The sequence below is a fragment of the Sciurus carolinensis genome, chromosome 11 (assembly GCF_902686445.1).
Source record: "Sciurus carolinensis chromosome 11, mSciCar1.2, whole genome shotgun sequence".
In the NCBI taxonomy this organism is placed as follows: Eukaryota; Metazoa; Chordata; class Mammalia; order Rodentia; family Sciuridae; genus Sciurus; species Sciurus carolinensis.
The window spans coordinates 111,654,787-111,678,491 of NC_062223.1; the positions used below are offsets into that span (position 1 = coordinate 111,654,787).

General features: G+C 41.8%; 3 protein-coding genes across 4 annotated transcripts; 2 read left to right on the top strand and 1 right to left on the bottom strand.

Annotated features, from left to right (window-relative positions):
* Positions 1 to 6,041: 6,041 nt before the first annotated feature.
* Positions 6,042 to 9,636, bottom strand: Cryab (crystallin alpha B). Its single transcript, XM_047518712.1, has 3 exons — positions 9,247 to 9,636; positions 8,052 to 8,174; positions 6,042 to 6,384 (listed from the first exon to the last, which is right to left on the bottom strand). Exons 1-3 carry the CDS (start codon positions 9,445 to 9,447, stop codon positions 6,181 to 6,183), a joined length of 528 nt encoding a protein of 175 aa, XP_047374668.1. The 5' UTR covers positions 9,448 to 9,636; the 3' UTR covers positions 6,042 to 6,180.
* Positions 9,637 to 10,328: 692 nt separating this feature from the next.
* Hspb2 (heat shock protein family B (small) member 2) lies at positions 10,329 to 11,717 on the top strand. The gene is made up of 2 exons (XM_047518711.1): positions 10,329 to 10,599; positions 11,065 to 11,717. Exons 1-2 carry the CDS (start codon positions 10,506 to 10,508, stop codon positions 11,517 to 11,519), a joined length of 549 nt encoding a protein of 182 aa, XP_047374667.1. The 5' UTR covers positions 10,329 to 10,505; the 3' UTR covers positions 11,520 to 11,717.
* A 4,455-nt stretch (positions 11,718 to 16,172) lies between these two features.
* On the top strand, positions 16,173 to 23,421 carry C11H11orf52 (chromosome 11 C11orf52 homolog). Of its 2 annotated transcripts, XM_047517567.1 has the most exons (4): positions 16,178 to 16,561; positions 21,308 to 21,345; positions 22,241 to 22,299; positions 22,534 to 23,421. In XM_047517567.1, exons 1-4 carry the CDS (start codon positions 16,473 to 16,475, stop codon positions 22,780 to 22,782), a joined length of 435 nt encoding a protein of 144 aa, XP_047373523.1. In that variant the 5' UTR covers positions 16,178 to 16,472; the 3' UTR covers positions 22,783 to 23,421. The 2 variants fall into 2 exon arrangements, with proteins under 2 accessions (XP_047373524.1, XP_047373523.1); XM_047517568.1 differs by lacking the exon at positions 21,308 to 21,345 and having other exon boundaries at positions 16,173 to 16,561.
* The last annotated feature ends 284 nt before the right edge of the window (positions 23,422 to 23,705 follow it).

The following is a 23,705-nucleotide window of genomic DNA, read 5'->3' on the forward strand; positions in this document are numbered from 1 at the left end:
CCTATAGATAAGAACATTACCTATTAAATACCACCATATGACCCTATTTAATGCCCTGGGGTGTTGAAGCCCTGTACTACAAAATAGGTCTAATCTTAAAACACTAATCTGGAGGTAGTACAATATATAGGAATCAGAACAGAATTCTATAAATTGAGATTTTTAAAAATATTTTTTAGTTGTAGATGGACACTATATATTTTATTTATTTTTATGTGATCCTGAGGATCAAACCCCAGTGCCTCACATGTGCTAGGCAAGCACTCTACCACTGAGCCACAACCCCCAGTCCTAACTTGAAATTTTATTCTACAAACTTGCTAAACTTCTTGTTAGTTCTTTTTCACCCTTCCTTTCTTCTCTTCCTCCTTCCCCTTCTCCTCCTTCCTTCTGTTCTCCTGTTGTTGTTTTTCTGCAGTGTTCGGGATCCAGCCCAGGGCCTCACATATGCTAGGCAGGTGCTCTACCACTGAACTACTTCTCCAACCCTCTTGTTAGTTCTAATAAATTTTCTGTTGATTCTTTTGGGTTTTCTCTGAGCAGATTATTATCATTCACAAAAATTACAGTTACATCTTTATCTTTCTAATCTTTTCATATTTTATTGGCATAATTATACATAATAGTGGGATATTTGTTACATATTCATACATGCACACAATGTAACAATATATTTTGATCAATATCATTCCCCAGTACCCTTCCAATTCTCACATCTCTTCTTTATTTTTCTTCTGTTAGAGCATTGATCAGAACCTTTAGTACTATGTTACATATTAAGAGGAATAGAAGGCATCCTTGTCTTGCTCAGAATACTGGATTTAAATATTCAACTACTTACTGAAGGTCTCCATTTAAATTTCAAAGACCCCACAAATTCAACATAATCTAAATTGTATTCATAATTGTACATCATGAACATTTTTCCTCTAGTGTATTCTGTATCTTGGTGAATTTCTCAGCTCTCTTTTATATGTCTTAACTACTCTTTCTTACTTTTGTTATTAAATGTTATATAATGAGTTCACACATTTGTCAAAAACAGAGGAATTATTTTAGCTTCCCTTTTCTTATCCTCCTCATCCAAATAGATGCCATGCCCTATAAATTCTATTTCCATATTCCTTTTGATCCCTTTTGTTACATCTCTGTTGCTTTGTTCAATTTGTTTCCCATTATTTCTCACTCAGTTTGCTGCCAACACCATTTTTTCCCAATTTTTAATTGTATTTACTTCATTCCTATTTTTTTTATTAATTTGTTTTTTTTAATTATACATGATAGTATATTTTGACTTATTTATACAAACATGGAGTATATCTTATTCTAATTAGGATCCCAGTCTTGTGGTTGTACATGGTGTGGAAATTCACTGTTGTATATTCACAGAAAGTTATGTCAGATTCATTCCACTGTCTTTCCTATTCCTATTTCTGCTCCCTTCCCTTCATTCCCCTTTGTCTAATTCAGTGAACTTCTATTTTCCTCCCCTATTCCTCCTTGTTTTGTGTTAGCATCCACATATCAGAGAGAACATTCAACCTTTGGTTTTGTGGGATTGGCTTATTTCACTTAGCATAATAATCTCCAGATCCGTCCATTTATCAGCAAATGCCATGAAGTCATTTTTTTTATGACTAATAGTCCATTGTGTATGTATACCACTTTTTTGGATCCATTCATCTGTTGAAGAGCTTCTAGTTTGGTTCCATTGTGAATTGAGCTGCTATAACATTGATGCAACTGCATCACTATAGTATGATGAATTTAAGCCCTTGGGGTATATACCAAAGAGTGGGATAACTGGGTCAAATAGTTTTTCCATTCCAAGTTTTCTGAGGAATCTCCAACTACTTTCCAGTATTCGTACCAATTTGCAGTCCAACCAGCAGTGTATGAGTGTACCCTTTTCCCCACATCCTCACCAACATTGTTACTTGTATTCTTGATTGTTGCCATTCTGACTGGAGTGAGATGAAATATGAGTGTAGTTTTGATTTGCATTTCTCTAATTGCTAGAGATGTTGAACATTTTTTCATGTATTTGTTGACCATTTGTATTTCTTTTTCTGAGAACTGTCTGTTCAGTTCATTTGCCCATTTATTGATTGAGTTGTTTTTTTGGTGTTAAGTGTTTTAAGTTCTTTATATATCCTGGAGATTAATGCTCTATCTGAGGTTCAGGTGGCAAATATTTTCTCCTATTCTATAGGCTCTGTCTTCACATTCTTGATTGATTTCCTTTGCTGTGAATATGCTGTTAGTTTGATTCCATCCCATTTATTGATTCTTGATTTTACTTCTTGTGCTTTAGGAGTCTTGTTGAAGAAGTCATTTCCTAAGCCAGCGTGATAGAGTCTTGGGGCCTGTATTTTCTTCTAGTGGGTGCAGAGTTTCTGGTCTAATGCCTAGGTCTTTGATCTGCTTGAGTTTTCTGCAGGGTGAGAGATAGGGGTGAATTTCATTCTGCTACATAAGGATTTCCAGTTTTCCCAGCACCATTTGTTGAAGAGGCTATATTTTCTCCAATGTATGTTTATGATGCCTTTGTCTTGTATGAGATAACTGTATTTATGTGGGTTTGTCTCTGTATCTTCTATTCTGTTTCACTGGTCTTCATGTCTGTTTTGGTGTTAACACCATGCTGTTTTTTGCAATACCATTTTAGTCAATGTCTCTATTTCACATTTTGGTCCTTACTGATCCATCACTATATTGTCCCTAGTGTAAGTTTTAAAATGCTAAATTGATTATGCCATCCACTTGGTTAAACTACTTCCTTGGCTTCTATAGTCTTCAAAATAAATACCAAACTTCTAAGCAGAACACCCTTCTTTCTTGCTGCTTTTTGCCTATACCACCTCAATACATCCAGTGCTCCAGCCCAAACCTAAATGCCTGGGAACTTCATGCTGTTCTTTCTTCCTAGATATATCTCCCCTCTGCATATTGCTAAGTTCTCTATAATGTTAATACATCAGTCAAAAGGGCTGGAGGTATAATTCAGTGTTAGGAGTGCATGCTTAGCATATACAGGGTCCTGGATTCAATCCCCAGCACAGAAAGAAAGAAAGAGAGAGAGAGAAGGAAGGAAAGAAAGAAAGAAAAAAAAGAAAGAAAGAAAGAAAGAAAGAATTTGTCAGATACACAAAGATGACTATAACCAAAAAGATAGGCGATAAAAAAATATTGGTATGGAAATGGAGGAATTGGAACCCTCATATACCGCTAGTGGGAATATAAAATGATGCAGCTATTGTGAAAACAGTTGGCAGTTCCTCAAAAAGTTGAACATAGAATTATATGACCTAGCAATTCCACTGCTAGGTATATATTCCAAAGAATTTAAGGCAGGTGTTGTTAAAAAAAAAATACTTGTAAAATACATACTCAGCATCAAAATTCATAATAGATAAAAGGTGGAAACAACCCAAATGTCTATCAACTGATGAATGAATAAGTAAATTGTGGTATACCTATGCAGTGAAATATTACTTGGTAATAAAAATATTGACACAGGACACAATATACTAGGTAAAGAAGCCACAAAGGGCTACATATTGTCAATTCCACTTGTAGGAATAATGTCCAAAGTAGGCACATCAATGGAGACAGAAAATAGATAAGCCAGGTGCAGTGGTGCAGGCCTGTGATCCCAATGACTCAGGAGACTGAAGCAGGAGGATCACAAGTTCAAAGCCAGCCTTAGCAACTTAAAGCCTAAACAATTTAGTGAGACCTTGTCTCTAAATAAAATATTTAAAAAACTGGCGATGTGGCTCAATGGTTAAACACCCCTGGGGTTCAATCCCCAGTACAAAAAGAAAAAAAAAAAAAAAAAGAAAGATAAAGAAAGTAGCTGAATGGTTGTCTAGGGCTGAGGTAGGGGCATTGGAGAGTGATGGCTAAGTGGTCTTCTTGGGCTACTAAAATCTTCTAAAATTGTGGTGATGTACAATTCTGTGACTATATTAAAGCCATTAAATTGTATAGTTTGGGTGAATTGTATAGTATGTAAGTGATATCTCAGTAATGCTGTTTTAAAAATTCAGTTGAGGGTGTCTATTCAGGATTCCTTTCATGTCCAGAGTAGGCATTTCTCCTAAGGGTCCTCATAGTAGACATTCCATAACAGACCTTTTGAATGAACAGCCTCTCTCTTTCTCTGAATCTTCTAAAACTCTCTTATGCTTTTATGTGTGTGTATCTTTTTTGTTTGTTTTGCAGGACTGGAATCAACCCCAGGGTATCAAACAAGCTGGGCACGTACTGTGGTACTGAGCTATACCTTCAAGTCCTCTTTTCTTAGTTTAAAATTATTTCTAGTGCTGGGCCCCCTTATCTCAGCAACTCCAGAGGCCGAGGGAGGAGGATCAGAAGTTCAAGCCAGCCTTAGCTACTTAGTGAGGACCTAAGCAACTTGGAGAGACCTTGTCTCAAAAAATAAAAGGGATGGGAATGTAGCTCTGGTAAAGTGCCCTTAGGTTCATTCCCCAGCACCAAATACAAAAATGGAATTAAATAAAAATAATTTCTAGGATTATCTCCAGCCATTTTCCCTCCAGTTTCATTTGCCATAGTTGGATCTTATCCTGTTCAAGATAATCACTACAGGGGGAGGGAATTTCCCCACTTTATTTGAACTAATCAAGATAGACCACCAGTGGCTACAGCTTGGGTTCACTTCCCTAAGGCACATGGTTGGGAAGAATATGGTGAATCCTTAAGATAATCTGGGGTACTTTTGGCAAGGCTGAAGCTGGTAAACAATTGTTGTTTAGGCAGCCAGTAGTGTCTGCTACAGTGTCAAAAAATATTGGCTATCAGGATAGAGAAAAGGGACTTCTGGCTAGATCAGAGCATTAAAGACTATTGGAATAGGAGTTTTTTTTGTTTTTGTTTTTTTTTTTAAGAAAAACACTTCAAACCTATATTGATTTGCAATTTATATTACCCTACCTCCATACCAGTGCATCATGAAAAATTTAGGTAACTGTTTCCTAGAGGATATTTTAAAATATGGTTAGTTCCCAAAGTGTAGGCTTTGTGAAAGCAAGAATCTTGCTTTAAGGTCAGCCTTTGTTAAAAAATTGGAAATCAACTGGAAGTTGGTAAAAAGTAAGAGTAGTCTCTCTAAACATTTATTCCAAGTAACATATAGCAGGGCTTTTCTCATCAAGTGAATCAGAAGTTTTGTCCAGATTCACAAAAGTGGGCCGGAGAGATAGCTCAGGCAGTAGAGTGCTTGCCTTGCAAGCATAAGGCCCTGGGTTCAATCCCTGGTACCACACACACAAAAAAAAGTCAGATTCACAAAAGTAAAATGGAGAGATTTGTTGTTGGTGGTGGGAGGGGTTGTTTTGGTTTCATTTCTTTTTTTGGCAAAGTAGTATTTCTTTGTTTAAGCTAAACAACAGAAATACATATATATATTAGTAATTAATTATAATTCTAATATTTAAACATTTATGGTTAATCATTGAATATTTTGCAGCCTTACTTTAGGTGTTTGCTGGATAATTTGGACCTATACCTGATGGGCTTGTTGGATGATAATCACCCAAGTCCTATTTATTGTCTTTATGAATCATTTGAAGACAACACTATGGTAGAAAAATATCAGACAACACTAGGATCACCATATTGATATAATTAATTTCAGAAATGCACTATGTCTTTTATGTGTTGTTAGAGTTCATTCAGATTTGTTCCATTTATTGAAATTGAGAGCTACAATCAAAGAGGAAAGAGAAAGAAGAACTCTGATATTCCTTCAATTCTGCCAGGGGCTTTACATACTTTTTCTTCTTAATTTACTCTTTACTGTACAAATCAGTACCCATGTTATAAGTGGAAGGCCTGAAGATGGAGAAAATTAAGCAACTTGCCTAAATTTTTGCCATTAGTAAGTGGTGGAACCAGTCATTCTGACTAAAATCCCTGGAATTCCCCCCAAATCATAAGGTGATGATTAAAATGGATCCTGCTGTATTTGTGTGTTTGTTTAAAACCATACAAAATATTCAAACACAAAACAGCTGTCTGTTGCTGAATGATATTTTATTAGCTTAATAATTTGGGCCTGCCCTTAGCATTAATAAGCTTCAGCAGTAGTCACAAAATTTTCATTCACCAGTGGGGAAACTTTCTTATTTTAAAAAATGCAATTAGGAAGGGCATCTACTTCTTGGGAGCTGCAGTGACAGCAGGCTTCTCTTCACGAGTGATGGGAATGGTGCGCTCAGGGCCAGAGGCCTGTTTCCTTGGTCCATTCACAGTGAGGACCCCATCAGATGACAGGGATGAAGTAATAGTGAGAGGGTCCACATCAGCTGGAATCCGGTATTTCCTGTGGAACTCCCTGGAGATGAAACCATGTTCATCCTAATCCATGAGAAAGAAGCAAAGAAGTAAGAACAAGAAATAATGCCACTTCCCAGAACTCAGACACCCCATTCCCCTTAGGTGAGACCAAAGCCATAACTTGAGACAAATAATAATAACGACTGTTCATTTCAAGTTTGTGGGTAAGATAAAGTTGCCTAGAGGGTCACTCCTACAAGTAAGAGTCTAAGAAACCTGAAACAGCCCAAAACTTCATAGTTCTTTATAACTCTGACAGGATGAGATGTTACGTTAAGGGGTATTTTCCAAAGGTTTAGATCAATGCTGGCTGGACCTACAATATTTGGAATCTCATCCGTCATTGAGGATCTGAGTCACTGAAGAAACCCAGAAATTGTCCTGACTCTTCAGGAATGTCCCAGAATGTTCCAGACACATAGGATTGCTGCTTAAAAAATACTCTATCCAGGGAGACTGACACAATTTGAAATCACATGAGCAAAACTGAAACAGCCTGTGGACATTAAGCCATACTGGTTTTGCACAGGTTCTGAGTTATCATTAATTGTTTAAAAGCAATTTTTAAATTTTCAGAAAGTCATGGAAAACTGCATTTTTCAGGATACCCCCCAAAGAGTTATTGACCTTAAACAGGCCTGCTGGCACATGCCTATAATCCCAGCTACTAGGGAGACTGAGATAGGAGGATCATAAGTTCAAGACCAGCCAGCTTGGACAATTTAACAAGACACCATCTTAAATTTTCTTTTTTTTTTTTTTTATGGGATTGAACTCAGGGACACTTGACCACTGAACCACATCCCCAGTCCTATTTTGTATTTTATTTAGAGACAGGGTCTCACTGAGTTGCTTAGTGAGTTGCTTAGTGCCTTGCTATTGCTGAGGCTGGCTTTAAACTCAAGATTCTCCTGCCTCAGTCTCCTGAGCCACTGGGATTATAGGCATGTGCCACCACACCCAGCTAACACTGTCTTAAATTTTTTAAAAAGTGTTTTAAAGGGTTGGGGATGTACCTCAGCGGTAGATCACCCCTGGGTTCAATCATCAGCGATTAAAAAAAAAAAAAAAAACAAACAGTTGTTGACCCTAACCTTTATGCCTGCTGAATCCCAAACATCTATCTAAATAAACTCTCAATTAACTGATTTCCTCATGGCCTATGGAATTAGGTGCTGATAAACTCAGAAAAGTAGGCAAATCAAGTAGTTTAACATTCAGATGGACTTAAGAGAAATTAATTCCTGAACATCTAAAAGTCACAAACTCCAGTGCTTCAGGGTACACGTAGTTAATGTAATTATGTAAAGCAACCAAGTGTCTGACAACACTATGCCTAAGGCAGTGGTTCTCAGTTGGCTGCAGATTAAAATTACCCAGGGAACTTTTTAAAAATGCTGATGCTTGAGTTATACTACCTAAAAATTATGATTTAATTAGTCTGGGGTATACCTGAACACTGGAATTTTTAAAAATTCTCATGATTCTAATGCAGCCAAGGTTGGAAACCCCTGCATTAGATGGGGAGTGAACATTCCATCCAAAGCAATCAGAATAACAACCACTTCTCTGGGCAAAGAAGAACAAGGATTGTATCCCTAATTTAGTTTTCTAGCCTCAGATGGCTGATGGCAGTACCTGGCGTACAGGGTACACTGAATGAGCAGAAGAAAAGAAACTCCTTATACCTGGCGCTCTTCATGCTTGCCATGCACCTCAATCACATCTCCCAGCACCTTGACCTTGAGTTCCTCCGGGGAGAAGTGCTTTACATCCAGGTTGACAGAGAACCTGTCCTTCTCCATACGCATCTAGAAACAGCAAGGTAAGTGAGTGGGAAAGAGAAAAAATGGCAAGAATGTTAATTACACTGCAGTCTCATCATTCTGCAGACTCGCTTTCTATCTAGCTATCTCATCTTCCTCTTGTGCACTAAGATAATAAACATGCCTCTGTGGCTCGGGGTAGCCACCACAGTGGTACCTAAGGCCTACTTCTTGGCCATTAGGCCCAAACTTTATTTAGGTGCACAGGGAAGAATACTGACCACCTAGGAGACCAGTCACAAGACATGGATGTGGGCCTGGCTTCTGCTGCCTTTCTGACCCCAGTGCCAGGCTTTGTCATTTGTCTATGAGACAAAGACCCCTTCTTTTTGCTCAGTTCTCTGCCAAGTTTCCCACCCACTCAATCTGGAATGTTCTGTTGGTCCTGCTTGTCCTTTCAAAGCCCTTGCCCACTCAGCTGCTGTTTACTCACACTTAAATAATTTTAAACCAGAGCTTATCTGTGATAGCCACTGTCAACCTTATCTGTTTGCCCCATTTTCCCACTCTCTTAGAACAAAAGAGGGTCCTAAGACTGGACTCTGGTTATTTCCATATAAGGCTTGACCCCAGGCCAGTGCCCTACCACAGCCCTAGGGCACCTGGAAAATCATAAAGAGGGAACCCGAAGAGACAGTGATTGTTATCTCCAGCTCCACCCAGTGGGGATAAAGAGCTCTGGATGAGGGAGGTCTCTCTGGGCTCTAGAACTTGATAATAAAATCTGCTAGGAGTATAAGATACTAGCAGAGGTGAGTAAAGGAGTTTGAAGACAACTTTTTCCTAGCAGATCATTATGAATCAAGCCAGAAAGGGTATCCTAATTAAAAGTTAGGGAACAGAGGATGATCTTCACTGTGCATAAAAAAATGTAATAAATGAGATACAGAGGAGCATCAAATAGAAACAAGTGCCTGGGGAAGGAAGCATTAGTAACTTCACTTTTTTTCAATTCTGGACACGTGCCTAAATAGCTTACGCAGGGAAGAAAGGGAAAATAGAGACGTGTTCAGGAGGTTCCAAGAAGGGCTCCCGTCCTGGCAAAAGGGAGACTCACCTCTGAGAGTCCGGTGTCAATCCAGCTGGGTGCCCGCAAGAAGGAGGGTGGCCGAAGGTAGAAGGGGCTCAGGGAAGTGGATGTTGGGAAGAGGTCAGACTCCAACAGGTGCTCTCCAAAGAACTGGTCAAAGAGGCGGCTGGGAGAATGGAAAGGAAAGAAAGGGCGTCGGATCCAGGGGTGGTGAATGGCGATGTCCATGGCGGCTAAGTGAATGCAGGGGGTCAGCTGGCTGGTCAGCTCCTTCAGCTGCAGCTACAGCCGGCCCCTTATATATGCAGTCTTGTGAAGCTTCTGGAATGGTGATGTCAGGGGTTTTATTATCCCAGCTCACCGCCAGTTCATGGAGACTTGTGATCGGGGATTTGGCAGTGTGACACATACCCAGTACTCACTGAGCTAAGAAAAGAGAAACACAAACACGTCTGAGCTGGCCAGTGACTTGTCATGGTCTTGTTTCCCTAGCTTTCTGTCCACACCCGGTGGCACCCACCCCCACCCCCTGTTCTCTAGATCTGGACAGAGTCAGGAATCCCAAGCAGGCGGTGATGTGCCCCTCCTCCTCTCCAGTCCTGCATGCCAGGGGAATTGAGCCAGCAACTATCTTGGGCCTGGGCAGGGACTGGAATCTTCCTAGGCTGGGCCCCAGGGACATTAACTCTTTGTGGGTCCCTAGTGGAGAGCAGTGACTGCCAATATGTCAGTACCAGGCGTGGTACTGGGTGCCCTGGGTTGACCTGGGTTCAGGAGAAGACCCTGACAATCTGGGCACTGCTCCCCAAAAAGGGTAGAAAAGTTTCTCACATCTTTTATGCTGTGGGGCTGGCATAACATTAAATCCAGAGTGTTTATGAAGTAGGGTGCATGGTGCTTGCGACTGAGGAGAAAAGATGATGTGGAAATGTGCAAACTGTTGGTGAGGGTCTCAAATAGGCCCTCCCTTGGCGTGGCACCGGCTCCCCTCCCCAGCTCACTCCCGGGCCAGGGCTCCCAGCTGTCCTCTAAGGCCCCCTGCGACAGCTGAAGCGTGTGCGGAGGAGGGGACTGGGGGTCCAGGTCGGGCGGCGTTGGTCACACCCTCGCCACTGCACTTGGGGCCCCTGCTCCCTACCCTCCCCGCAGAGGCGCCGCACTATTTTGGGTGGTGTAGACCCCGCCTCCACCTCCGACCGAGCGCTGGCTCTCCGGGCAGCTGGAGGGGTCGCGTTGCGCCTGTTGGGGCTGCACCTCGGACCAGAACCACGGAACAGACCGCAGCCATGTCGGGCCGCTCAGTGCCACATGCCCACCCGGCCACCGCCGAGTACGAATTCGCCAACCCCAGCCGCCTGGGTGAGCAGCGCTTTGGCGAAGGTATGGGCTGGTCGCCACCCCAGTGCCTCCCACCCCCACCTCCCGAAATTCTGGGCTGACCTCCCAAAGTTACTGGCCTCCACCCCACTTCAGGCTTAACTGAACTCCTGGGGCAAACCGTCTCCACTCAGACTCCCCCCTCACCCCCGCCATCAGGGCTCTCTCCCCTTCCTACTGACCTCTGGACAGACATGGAACTTGCAGTGCTTTTATTCCTGCCCCTTTCCAGTCTTGGTGTGCCTTCCTGAGCCCCTTCTACCCACCAAGTCCTGGCTTGGTTTCCCTGCTCCATTGCAGTTTCATTTCCTTTCAATGCCCTCTTCCCACTGCCTGCCTAGATCCCCTTCCCTACTTCTGACTCCCCTCCTGCTCTTCCCATTCCCACATCTCATGAGCTCTCATTTCACCCTGTGCCCACCTTATCCTCCCTCATCCTGCCTCTTGCCTTCTCTTTCTGCCCCTCAGGCCTACTTCCAGAAGAGATCCTGACCCCCACCCTCTACCATGGCTACTATGTCCGGCCTCGGGCCACCCAAGCTGGGGAGGGCAGCAGGGCAGGGGCCTCTGAGCTCAGGCTCAGTGAGGGCAAGTTCCAGGCATTTCTGGATGTGAGCCACTTTACCCCAGACGAGGTAACTGTGAGGACTGTGGACAACCTTCTGGAGGTGTCTGCCAAGCACCCCCAGCGCCTGGATCGCCATGGCTTCGTGTCCCGAGAGTTCTGCCGCACCTATGTTCTGCCTGCTGATGTCGACCCCTGGCGAGTCAAAGCTGCTCTCTCCCATGATGGCATCCTTAACCTGGAGGCACCACGTGGTGGCCGACATTTGGACACAGAGGTCAATGAGGTCTACATCTCCCTGCTCCCTGCACCTCCTGATCCAGAGGAAGAGGAGGAAGCAGCCAGAGTTGAGTCCTGACTGCCAGAGACCCAGCACCCAGCAAGTCCCTTTCTACCTCCGAGGTGATTTGAGCAACTGCCCACCACCCCAGAGGTAGCAGCATCTTTGTGGGAAGGGAAAGGTGCATGGTCCAGAGTGTATGGTTTGGTCTTTTGGGACATGTCATAGTGTTTGGTTTAGTTCTGGGTGGAGCTGAATAAACCCAAATCTCAGGGCCTTGTTTGTGCTGCTCAGTATTCTGTGGCCTGGAAAATGGGATGGGTGGGAAGGAGGAGGTCATAACCATTAGACAAAAAGGTCCTGTTATATGTGCTCAACGTCACAGTACCCTGAGCTCACACTTGGATGCTGAGATCACTGCCGGAAGCTAACACTGGCTCCAGATCAAATTCCTAGTCATAATTTTCTCACAATGCAACAAAAGAGAGAGTGATCCTGGGAGGGAAAAGGGATATGCCATCCAAACAGCCCAGAGGGCACTGTCTGAGCTGGTGATTAGAAACACAAAAACAAGGGTCTCCAGACTGTCTGGCCCTTTTTGGGTAGGGGTTGGGAAAATGATTTTTGGCTGGGGAGAGTTGCCTAAAGCCCTGGAGTGAATGCTTTGTTTTTCCATACTAAGGTCTGTCCTCTGAAATGGTCTCTGATTCTGAGGGACTGAGTGTGCACACATGGGTGCAACCTTCACCATTATCACTGAACCCCACAGCCTCCCCATCCTCTGCGCAGCGGAGGCCCACATGGAAGCATTGTCTCTAATTTTGGAACATTTCAGAAAGAGGAATTACTGTATCCCTTCACCTAATCCAAGACTAAATGCAGGGATCTAGGCCTCTTACTGTGTTGGTAATTGCCAGGGAAGCATCCCTTGTGAGTAAAGTCTCAATGCTATGGGTATGGTGTGTTCAGGAAAGCCTGGGGTCTATGCCCACACTTAACTCTTTACAATCGAGAGGATGTGCATGTCTATGATTTGGAGAGCGTAAGAAGATTTCCTTGCCCCAAAGTTTTTTTTTTTCCCGGATGGTGGTGGACACCTGAAATTCTTCCATTGAAGTGATTTTTCTTAACTTTTTGGGGTGACAAAACTATAGATACTCTTACCAGAAAAATGCACATGCTTCCCAAATTTGACAACACTCCGAATAGTTTCACAGTTCGTGGGATCCATTCATACTGCTTTTTAAAAAAAATTTTTTTTAGTTGTTGATGGACCTTTACCTTATTTATTTATATGCAGTGTTGAGAATCAAACCCAGTGCCTCACACATGCTAGGCAAGCGCTCTACCACTGTACCACTGTACCCCCATTCCTACCCCTTTTAAGGATTTGTAGATCCCCGGGATAAGAATCCTCATTTAAGGAATTTGATTATTGATTAAAGGACTGTCTTTCATTAAAGATAAAAATGCACTTAAAAGAAATAAAATTATGTTCAACTGTTCATTCATCCATCCATCCATTCATTCATTCATTCAACAAATATTTATCAAACTCCAAGTAATGCCCTATGGGGGATATACATTATAAATGTTAATTATAAAAATGATAGTCTTTCCTTATATACTCTTAGAAATCTTACCATGTAGTTGAGAAGAATAAAAAAAGAAGTAGAAACTCAAACTTCAACCAGAATAACTTCACATTATTCTGTTTTGTAATTGGGCATTATTTATTCACTTATTTATTTGGGGACTGAGGATTGAACCCAGGGCCTTGCACATATTAAGCATGAATCCCACTATTATGTGTAATAATAATGCATCAAAAATATTTTTAAAAAAACATGAACTCTACCACTGAGCTACATTCTCAACCCCTGAACTTTGCCTAAAGGAAAGGATTCCTTAAAATAAAATATTTAAAGTCATTAATCAACTTCTGGAATCTTTTTTTCCCCCCTTTTCTTTTCTCATTATTGAGGAATGAACCCAAGGCCTTGCATATATTGGGCAAGCACTCTATCACTAAGTTATATCATTAGCCCTTTTTATTTTTATTTTTTTAATTTTTCAAAAAATATTTCTTTTAGTTGTTGATGGACCTTTATTTTATTCATTTTTTAATATGTGGTGCTGAGAATCAAACCCAGTGCCTCACCTGTGCAAGGCAAGGGTTCTACCACTGAGCCACAACCTCAGCCCAATATTTTTTTTTTTTAGTTTAAGATGGACACCTTTATTTTTATTTATTTATTTTATGTGGTGCTGAGGCTTGAACCCAGTGCCTCCCAGCACTCTACCATTGAGCCACAGCCCCAGTTCTATTTTTATTTTATTTTTAGACAGTCTCACTAAGTTGCCCAGGCTAGCCTCAATCTGGCCATCGTCCTGAAGTAGCTAGGCCACTATGTCCATCTTCTGGGGCAGTTTGAATGACAGAGGACTTAGAACTTCATCAAGTAGCCCTCTCCATTTTCTTTTTGGACATAACTTATAAATTCTTCCTTCTTTTATTTTTTAAATTTTATTTTAGTTGTTGATAGATCTTTATTTTATTCGTTTATTTATATGCAGTACTGAGAATCGAACCCAGTACCTCACATATGCTAGGCGAGCACTCTGCCTCTGAGCCACCACCCCAGCCCCAAATTCTTCCTTCTGTTGAACGAAAATCTGCATTTCAGTAACTTCTGTCCATTGGTCTGTTTATGTCCAGAAAACAAATGCAATCCATCTTTCACTTCGAAGTCCTTCAAATGTTTAAATGTAAATCATCTTACTTTTCTTACACATCCCTTTTCCTGGGACATTGTGCCTAGTTCTTTTTTTGTGGGGGTGGGGCCGGTGCCAGGGATTGGATTGAGTTTAGGGTACTTGACCACCCAGCCACATCCCCAGCCCCCTTTCTTTGGTGTGTATTTTATTTATAGATAGGGTCTCACTGAGTTGTTTAGTGCCTTACTGTTGCTGAGTCTGGCTTTGAACCCACAATCCTCTTGCCTCAGCCTCCTGAGCCGCTGGGATTACAGGCGTGTACCATGGCACCCAGCTTTCAGCTCTATTTTATAGCACTTTCCATACCACGTGCTACACAGATTTCTTTTGAATATACTGCCATTTGACAGTGTAACTTGAAATTCAACACACAGACCTAAAATTATTATTCGAAGCAGAGATTGACTACTAGAGACTTAGGTAGAATAACCAACATTGTTATTTATCACTCTACATTCCTATTAATGTTGCTTAAAGCACGTCAGGTTTTCTGCCACAAATGCACTCTAGCTGGTTCTTCGTTATCTAAAAATCTTTTAAGTGATTTCCTGTAAATTACAGAAGAGAAGGCTAGAAAGGGACCAAATTATGAAAGACTTCACGTGCCTTCATAGATGGAACTTTAAAACAGTTGCAGGGGCACGTTCTTGTAATCCCAGATACTCAGAAGACTGAGGCAAGAGGATCATAAATTCAAGGCCAGGTTGGGATACTCAGCAAGACCCTGTCTCAAAATAAATTTAAAGGAGTTTAAAGGGCTGAAGGTGTATCTCAGTGGTAGAGCATCCCTGGATTCAATCCCTAGTACCTGGAAAAAAAAAGAAAAAAAGATACTGGAACTCTATTGTGTAGCTAACAGGAAATTACTGATAGTTCGTTCTTTCTTTCTTTTTATCTTTTTTTTTTTTGTAGTTGTTGATGGACAGAATGCCTTTATTTTATTTGTTTATTTTTATGTGGTGCTAAAGATTGAACCCAATGCCTCACATATGCTAGGCAAGCGCTCTGCCACTGAGCTACAACTCTAGCCCTATTGATAGCTTTTGACTGGGGGGAGATGAGCAGGTAACAGGATTAAAAGAACACAGTTAATGGTACACTACAAAATTATCTTCAGGGGAGAAGCATGTGCAGTGATTGGGGCACAAGGTAATAATATAAGATGCTTTACCATCAGATAATTAGATAAGAACAAGAAGCAATAATAATAACAGCAGCCAAGACTTACTGAGAGCTTTTTGTGTGTCAGGCCTTGAGCTAGTGCTTTACATACATGGTTCTCATTTAATCTTCACCACAATCCTATGAGGTTGTCATTCCTATCACCATTTTCTAAGAAGATGGAGAGAGAAGTTCAGAGTCCAGTGTGCTCTGAGGAGTCCAGAGCTGAGTATGGGCATCTGAGGAAGGCACTAAAGACAAGGTGAGGATACTGAAAACAAGATTTATGGGCTTTACATGTTTTCCTAGAGCTCATTCATTCTACAGGGGAATTTGCTGAGCTGCATCCTAGTTACTGGAGAGTGGGGAATGAGTCTAACTTAGAGACAATGCAGCAGCTGCGTGAAGATTTTGTAGTCCTGAAACTAAGGATGGGGAAGTGAGTGGTCAAGAAGTGCTGAGGCCATTCCAATCATAGAATCATCTGATTCTATTCCAGAAAGGGGATTTGATGATAAATTTAGTACTTCTACTTTACAGTCCTGGAAACCTAGTCTCTAAAAGTTTAAGTGATTTGCCCACATTAATTCCAGTAGCAAGAGAGAATACAAAAGAAATCCATTTCCCTAAAATTCAGCTTCCAAGAGGCTCTAGTATTCAAACCCAGATTGGGGACAGAAATCATAAAAAAAATTGGTACCAATTACACTGGGAATGAAACTCAAATTTGAGAGGTGCTTGGTGAACATAAGGGAGACTCTACTCCACTATGGAGGCTATATTTCAAAGGCAGCCTGATCTAGTGGAGAAACGTTTCCTAAGGAAATACAGAGTCCTTTTCCATCTTAGATTTCTTTTTTATTTGAAGCTTAAAGCTCAAAGTTCATGGTTTCATTAAAAGAAGCCTCAAATCCCAAAGGTGAGATAGCTGTCACCTGGAGCCTCTGTATGTTGTTCCACCCTTGGCTGGAAACAGTCACCTGGGAATCATTCCAGCAGGTGGCTTCCAAAGTCCAACCTGCTAGGTTGAAATCTGACACTGACAGAGACTCCCTGGGAGCTGCCACCGAAAGCTGAACCAGGAACCAGGAAATGCGCAAGCCTCTTTATGTCGGAAAAACAGCTGTGCTCCTTGGGAGACCATACGCCATGGGAAACCAGCTCTGCTGCAGAGGAAGCTGGTGAGTAGGGTGCAAGGGCAGAGGGTATCATCTCTGTTGGTGTATGTGGGGAAATCAGAGAACCTGGAGATAGTGCCTCCCACTGCCACCTTCCTCAGCCTGGCACCTTCTGGTCTCCACACCAGAGCACGCTCTCCTTCCACGCTTACTCCTTTCAGGAGACCTTAGAAAACACAGCCATGCCCCACTCCAGTGTCCTTAGCAGGGCTGGACATGGTGAATTGGCATCATTTCTCTTTGTTCTCTTCCTTTTCCCCTTCTCTCCCTTCTTCCCCAGGTAGCAACAATAATTGTAGCATTGAAGAGCTTTCTATGCCAGGCACTCCACATTATCATCTAATTTTCCCAATACTTCTATGAGTAAGTGGTCTTACCCCTCCTCCCACTTTATAGCTAGCTCAAAAGCTGAGGCTCAGAGAAGTGAGAAGTTAACTCATGTGACATGGCCAGAAAGCAGGTAAAGCAGGATTCCAACCCAGGTCTGCCTGACCTCATGTCCCATTCTTTCACCACTAGTAATCACAGATCAAGCAGATCAACTTTAGACAAATGTCTGTTTAAAAGGGTGGAAGTGATAAGGAGAATATCCATGGAATATGTGAATATAACTTTCATATTTATTTGCTGTGTGATCTTAGGTAAGTCCCTTAATTTCTCTGTGCTCTCACATGTAAAATATAGATAACACAACTCCTATTGTTTAGATCACTGATTTGTTTTGAAGAGTGAAGGATATAGTGTTGTGAAAACTGCATACTAAGTTATTTGTGGTATGGTAACTATTCTTTTGCAGTTTTCACCACTGCCATGAACTCCAAGACCTAATCCTGACCACTGCCTATATCATTCTGTGGCCAGCACCAAAATTAAGGATGTCTCCTTTATTAAAAAAAAAAGAAAAAAAAAAAAAGTATCCCAATATTTAAAGAGACAAACAAGGTACCTTGCAAAACACAAAAGACATAGGGTCAGTACATTGGATTCAAGTCCTGTCCCTACTAATTAGTCATTTTTTCCTTTATTCAACAAATATTTATTGGATATGCTGTATGTACTGGGTGCAGTGATAGATGCAGAAGACACTGATAAAAGGAAATTTGATCCCTGCCTTCTTGAATAAGTTCCCAAAGTTGTAAAGCCTTAGTTGACCCATCTATAAAATGGGAACAAATGTATGAGTCTCCCCAGAATGTTGTTAGGAATGAAAAAACAAACAAACAAAGCACCCTTAAACAGTAAAATGTCTATTGAAATAGGACATTTAGAACACAGAACAGCTTCTAGAGAAAGGAATATAACAGCTTCTTTCACTCCCCAGTTTCCCAAGTGTTTGTGTTCTTCATCACTGGTTTGTTCTTTCCTTTCTTTCTTTTTTTCTTTTTTAAGTTTTTTAGTTGTAGATGTACATAATACCTTTATTTTGCTCATTTAGTTTTTTTATGCGGTGCTGGAGATCAAACCCAGTGTCTCCCACGTGCTAGGTAAGCACTCTAGCACTGAGCCACAACCCCAGCCCTGGTTTGTTCTTTTCTGAGGGTGATAATTATTGATAGTCATCTTAGTCAGCTTTGTTATTGATGCTCATTATACTAAGTAATGTGCTTAATATCTTACATTTACTATTTTATTTTATCCTTACAATAGTCCCATGTTTAGATTCTTTCTTTCTTTCGCATGCACTCTTCTTTCTCCTCCCTCTCCTCTTTCTCCTGTCTTCTTTTTTGAATCCAAGGTGCTCTACCACTGAGTTACAAAGCCCAGCCTTTTTTTTTTTTTTTTTTTTTTTTGTGGAGGGGGGTACCAGGGAATGAACTCAGGGGCACTCACACTGAGTCACATCCCCAGTCCTATTTTATATTTTATTTAAAGACAGGGTCTCATTGAGTTGTTTAGTGCCTCACTTTTGCTGAGGCTGGCTTTGAACTCTCGATCCTCCTGTCTCAGCCTCCCCAGCCACTGGGAAACCCTTTATTTTGAGATAGGGTCTCACAAAATTGCTTATGCTGGCCTTGAACTTCGGATCTCTTCCTGCCTCAGTTTCTCAAGTTAGTGGGATTACAACTGTGTACCACTGTGCCCAGCCCAATGATGTTTAGGTTCTATTAACATCCTCATTAATACTCAAATAGAGGACTAGAGAGGTTCAAAACCTTCTGAAAGTCTTACAGTTAACCTGACACAGTCAGTCTGACTCTAGAGCCCATTCTAGAAACATTACAACAGACATTCTAGCCATCTCTATTTTTGTTTCTATTAAAATATTAATAGGATCAAATAAAAATGATTCTATTTGAAGTTATCTCAATAAACCTTCAAAAACTTAATGTTACTATGACAAGTGAAGATTTTTATTTAAAAATATTCTTTGTTGCTGTTTTTTAGATTATAAAAGTAGACAAGTGGGCCGTGGTGGTGCATGCCTATAATCCCAGAGGCAGGAGTATCACAAAAACCAGCCTCAGCAACTTAGTGAGGCTCTAAGCAACTCATAGAGACCCTGTCTCTAAATAAAATATTTTAAAAGGGCTAGGAATGTGACTCAGTGGTTAAGCGCCCCTGGGTTCAATCCCCAGTAAACCCCCCCCAAGAGTAATAGACATTCATTACAGAAAATTTGGAAAATATCCAAGAGAAGAAAATGAAAATCTATTAAAAATAAATAAAAGTCAATAAAGCACCCAGAGATGACTGGGCACTCTTCCCTGAGGTACATCCCTAGCCCTTTTAATTTTTTTTTATTTTGAGACAAGTTCTTACTCAGTTTCCCAGGTTGAGCTCAGACTTTCAATCCTCCTGTCTTGGCCTCTGGAGTTCTAGGATTACAGGCATGCATCTCTGTGCCCTACTTTTTATCTTTTTATTAACTTAATAAAAAGTAAAATTTTCCATGCTACTAGTTGTTCTCCCAACATCCTTTTTAAAGTGGTTACATAAATTTCCATTGATTGAATATACCATTATTTGGTCAGACACCAAATATTGAACATTCATGATGTTTTCTATTCTTTGAAATTATAAACAATGCTAGAAAGAGTATCCATATTTGCACATGAATTATTAGGATATAGAATAGCTGTATCAGAGAGTACATGTGTTTATATTTATGGCTTTTCATATTTATTTCCAATTGCATTTTGGAAGGACTGAATCTACTACCACTGTGAGTGCCCATTTAGTTTCCTGAACTCTGATGTAAAAATAAATTGTCACCTATTAACACTCTGGGTTGTGTCCAAGCACTGTGCAATATCCAATTTGGGAACAGGCTCTGTTTACTAAAATTGGTTAGCCCTAGTCATTTATTTTATTTTGTTTGTTTGCTTACTTATTTATTTTTGCAGAACTGAGGATTAAACCCAGGGACACTCTACCCCTGAACTACCTCCCTAGCCCTTTTGTTTTTTTTTAATTTTGTATCAGGGTCTCACTAAGTTTCCAAGACTGCCCTCAAACTTGTGATCCTCCTACCTTAGCCTCCCAAGTAGCTAGGATTATGGGTGTATGCTACTGCACCTGGCAAGTCATGTCTCTTGGAATTAATATTTTCTCTATCCATTTAAGTAAAAATAAGTAGGAAAGTAATAATGACAAGGGGCAAGGAATTAGATGATTCTCTGGCTTCTAGGATAAGACTATGAGGGGGCAGCTGCAGCGCAAAGCAAGAACTGAAGTGGCAGAGGAGGAAGTTGAAAGACAAGTTTTTTCTGCTGAACCATTTGTAGCATTTGAATGGACTGTAACTGCTCTCAACTCGGTAGGCATCAAAACCAAAAATCACACCAAAACATAGACCTCTATCAGGAGTATAAGGAAAAATCCTGATTTTTTTTTCCTACAGTAGTACAGTTAACATGATTTAGAAGTCTGTCTCCTCTCTTTCTCTTAATTAGCAAAAGAAGGAAACTTCCCAGGGAGAGGAGAAATCAGACAGACAAATAGGGTCGGCTCTGGTGGAGATTTGGAAATGTACTAGCAAGAAAAAACATCTGAGTAAGTCCCAAACTATTCAGCCTATTTCCTCAGACAAGTGTTCTTTCTTTGGATGTCAAACTGTTGACAACTATATAGACACACTGGCTGCACTGGGGACCCTAGGGGCTCAGAAATTAATATTAGAGGTCTGCCCTGCAGTGAGGGCAAGGTAGCTAGCTGAGTCACACACCAAATTCAGTGCTCCCTGTGCTGCAGACAAAGTACTCCAAAGGACGTTAAAGGTTAAACATCTCTCACTTTCTGTTAATTAAAAACAAGGACAGAGAAGTGGATAGGGAGGTCACTTATTGGAAAAGGACTTTGAGGGGCCCTAACTAGTTAGCTCTGGTTGTGGCACCTTTTAAGCTCCCAGAATGAAAATCTCAGGTTGGTAAAGACCCTGAAAAAATAGCACTGAAGAAGAAGCAAGAGGGTCTCTGGATCCAGGAATATCCCATTATTTGGCAGGTTTCCCTTACCTCTGCTGGGATTAGCTTGTTAGACAATCCCAGAATAGCCCTCAAGCCAGCAACATCTCTGGCAAGTAGTGCTGGTTGCCTAAAGCTGTATTTTGGGTTTGGTTATGTCAGTTGTACCACTCTACCTTCCAGAACCATCCATCTGGGAGAGGTACCCTTGAGAAATGTTTTCAGGCTGAACCTGGCTCAGGATGAATCTTTAGGGAATATTAAAGAGACCACAGAACAAGTGATAAAGGAAAGGAGATAGAGGCCAGAGCTCTTGCACATAGGTGATCTGTTTTTCCTATCACAGGAGCTGTCCTTCAACTTTCCAGAAGAAAAAGAAAACAGGTAACTTTGGGGGAGGGCCCTGGGGTAAAGCAAATTACAGAAGACATCACAACTGGAATCTTTGGAAAGGGCACAAGGGTAAAAAGGGAAGTGGGCTTGGAAGAAAAGGAGATAGTACATCAAAGAGAATCTTTAGTTTACTGGGTTCAAGGGCAGCCCTGAACTTGTGAATCTTAATTTTTTCTCTTAGAGTGGTAGGGTTGGGCACTCATTCTTTCATTCATTTAGTAAATGTCACAGAGCACTTATGTTGAATGTGAGCCACTCTGTGAGGTGGAAGCAGAGAGGCACAAGGGGAAGGACACGTGGTCTCACCCTGGAAGAGCTGAAAATAAAGTTCGAGAGGTAGACTCATAAATAATGATAATATCATCTACTTGTGGTATAACAGATATACACACATGGGAGAATGAGAGAAGGCAGAGAATGCTTTAGCTGAGAAATTAGTTCATACAGAGACACAGAAAGGAGAGAAAGCGAGAGAGACTTGATTGAAAGTGGCCGTCTGGTGTAACTGAGCACTTACTACCACATCGTAGTAATAGTCTTAGTTTACTAATTTGTCTGCCCTAGTAATCTATAAGCTCCCTGAAGCAGAGAAAACAGTCTCCTTATTCTTCTATCCCCAGAACCTGGCACAGAGTCTTAATATATATTTATGGAACTATGTCGGGGGTTGGTGAAAAATGAGGTTGGAAGATATTATGACCAGATTGTGAAAGGGCCAGATGGTGTACCCTGTGAAGGAGTTTGGATATAGGAATAGTAGAAGTGAAAGAAGTGGGAATGGAGGCAGGGAGGGTAGAAAGCCCATCACAGTAGTTTACCTGAAAAGGGCAATCTCAGCAGAAACAGAGAAGAGAGAATGGAGTTAAGTTGAATTTCTTCCCTGCAGGGAACCAAGCAAGACGCACATTGAAGCAGCAGCAACAGCTGCAGCAGAATTGCACAAAGGTAATGACAGGCCTCCTCGCCTCTTGGGACTACTCAGACATGGGATCCCAGTACTCATCTTTTTAACCCTGGGACAGACACATCTCAGTCATCTGTAGAATTTGCTGGTTCTGCCCAGCCTCCTCTATCCCCAAAGAAGCAAAGTAAAGAGACATCAGTCTAACTTGCCCTGCACTGGCGTTGAGGGGCAAAAGCAAGTCAAGCATCTTCCTTAATTCTGTCGATTCCTTGCAGGACCATGAAACAAGAGGACATATGTATGAGCAGGTGTTACAGCAGCCCATCTCTCAAAAGAGGAGTCAAGACCTCACGTTGGAAGAGAGCAACTTACATTATGCAGACATTCAAGTGTGTAGTCTTACCCAGCCACGCTCTGCCAGTGAGGTGAAACACTGGTATTTAGAAAATGCTACAGAGTATGCCACCCTTTGCTTCCCCCAGGCCACAACTCGATATGACAGCAAGAATGGGACTCTGGTGTGAGCCTCCAGAGGAAGGACATTTTCCATCATTTTGCCACTACTCCTGTGGGGAGAATCCACTGCTTTGGGGAATTGGGTGGCCCAGAGATGTTGGCCACCCTTTAATCTTAAAGAGTTCTAGAGCCCTTTGGAATTGTGGATGTCTCCAGCCTGTCTCCTAGGCTTATTTGCCATCGTTAGTTGTGGTTGGGTTAGTTACGGGTGGAAGAGTTCAACAAAAAAAGGTTAAGTGGACTGTGCAGAAAGGTAGGTCTTTTGACCCCTAACATTATTCGGGCTCTGAAGTGCAGAAAGAACAGGTTATAGTTCATGATAAGCTGATCATGTAAAGTTTTATTTAATGGTATCTCTTTTACACACCTTAAACTCCAAAGTTGAAGAGGAGATGCTCTGGAAAACCATTCTGAACTTTTGCACACAGCCTCCAGGGTTGGCTTGGGCAGTTCCCTCAGTGGCGGGGTCAACGGTTCCACACCTAGGAAGGCTAATGGGGGCATGGGGGCACGGAGGACGCTTTCTCCAACCACTGACCACTGAGAACTTCAGGTCACCAAACATCTTGGAGAAACCCGGAAACTCCTCTTGGCTGAACTGGTAGCTATTGCCCCGTGGAGCCGCTAAATGAATAAATGGCGTGAGGAACAGGCCTGGTCCGTTTTCTGGGGCAGAGTTTTGCAGCGGGTCCCCGCCCAACTGAAAAGTTCAACCAGTACAAGCGCCTGGGAGACTCATTCTCTCTGCCAGCGCTGGGGGCGGGCCTGGGGTGTGGTTTGGACGAACAGCGGAAGGACTCTCATTGGTTGAAGAAAGGCCCTGGGCGGGGCCCCGACCGGCATGAGGCGGGTCCAGACTAACAGGGGGCGTGGCCAGGGAGACAACGGGGTCAAGGCCTGCCGGGGTTGTAGTCTGGTGGGTTAGGAGGCG

Bases quoted from the DNA above. Each gene is read 5' to 3' on its own strand.
- Cryab (XM_047518712.1), bottom strand. From the start codon at position 9,447: ATGGACATCGCCATTCACCACCCCTGGATCCGACGCCCTTTCTTTCCT. The intron at 8,175-9,246 runs GTGAGTCTCCCT...TGCTGTTTCTAG, and splicing joins TTGACACCGGACTCTCAGAG to ATGCGTATGGAGAAGGACAG. The intron at 6,385-8,051 runs GTATAAGGAGTT...CTCATGGATTAG, and splicing joins GCAAGCATGAAGAGCGCCAG to GATGAACATGGTTTCATCTC.
- Hspb2 (XM_047518711.1), top strand. From the start codon at position 10,506: ATGTCGGGCCGCTCAGTGCCACATGCCCACCCGGCCACCGCCGAGTAC. The intron at 10,600-11,064 runs GTATGGGCTGGT...TCTGCCCCTCAG, and splicing joins TGAGCAGCGCTTTGGCGAAG to GCCTACTTCCAGAAGAGATC.
- C11H11orf52 (XM_047517567.1), top strand. From the start codon at position 16,473: ATGCGCAAGCCTCTTTATGTCGGAAAAACAGCTGTGCTCCTTGGGAGA. The intron at 16,562-21,307 runs GTGAGTAGGGTG...TTCCTATCACAG, and splicing joins CTCTGCTGCAGAGGAAGCTG to GAGCTGTCCTTCAACTTTCC. The intron at 21,346-22,240 runs GTAACTTTGGGG...TCTTCCCTGCAG, and splicing joins CCAGAAGAAAAAGAAAACAG to GGAACCAAGCAAGACGCACA.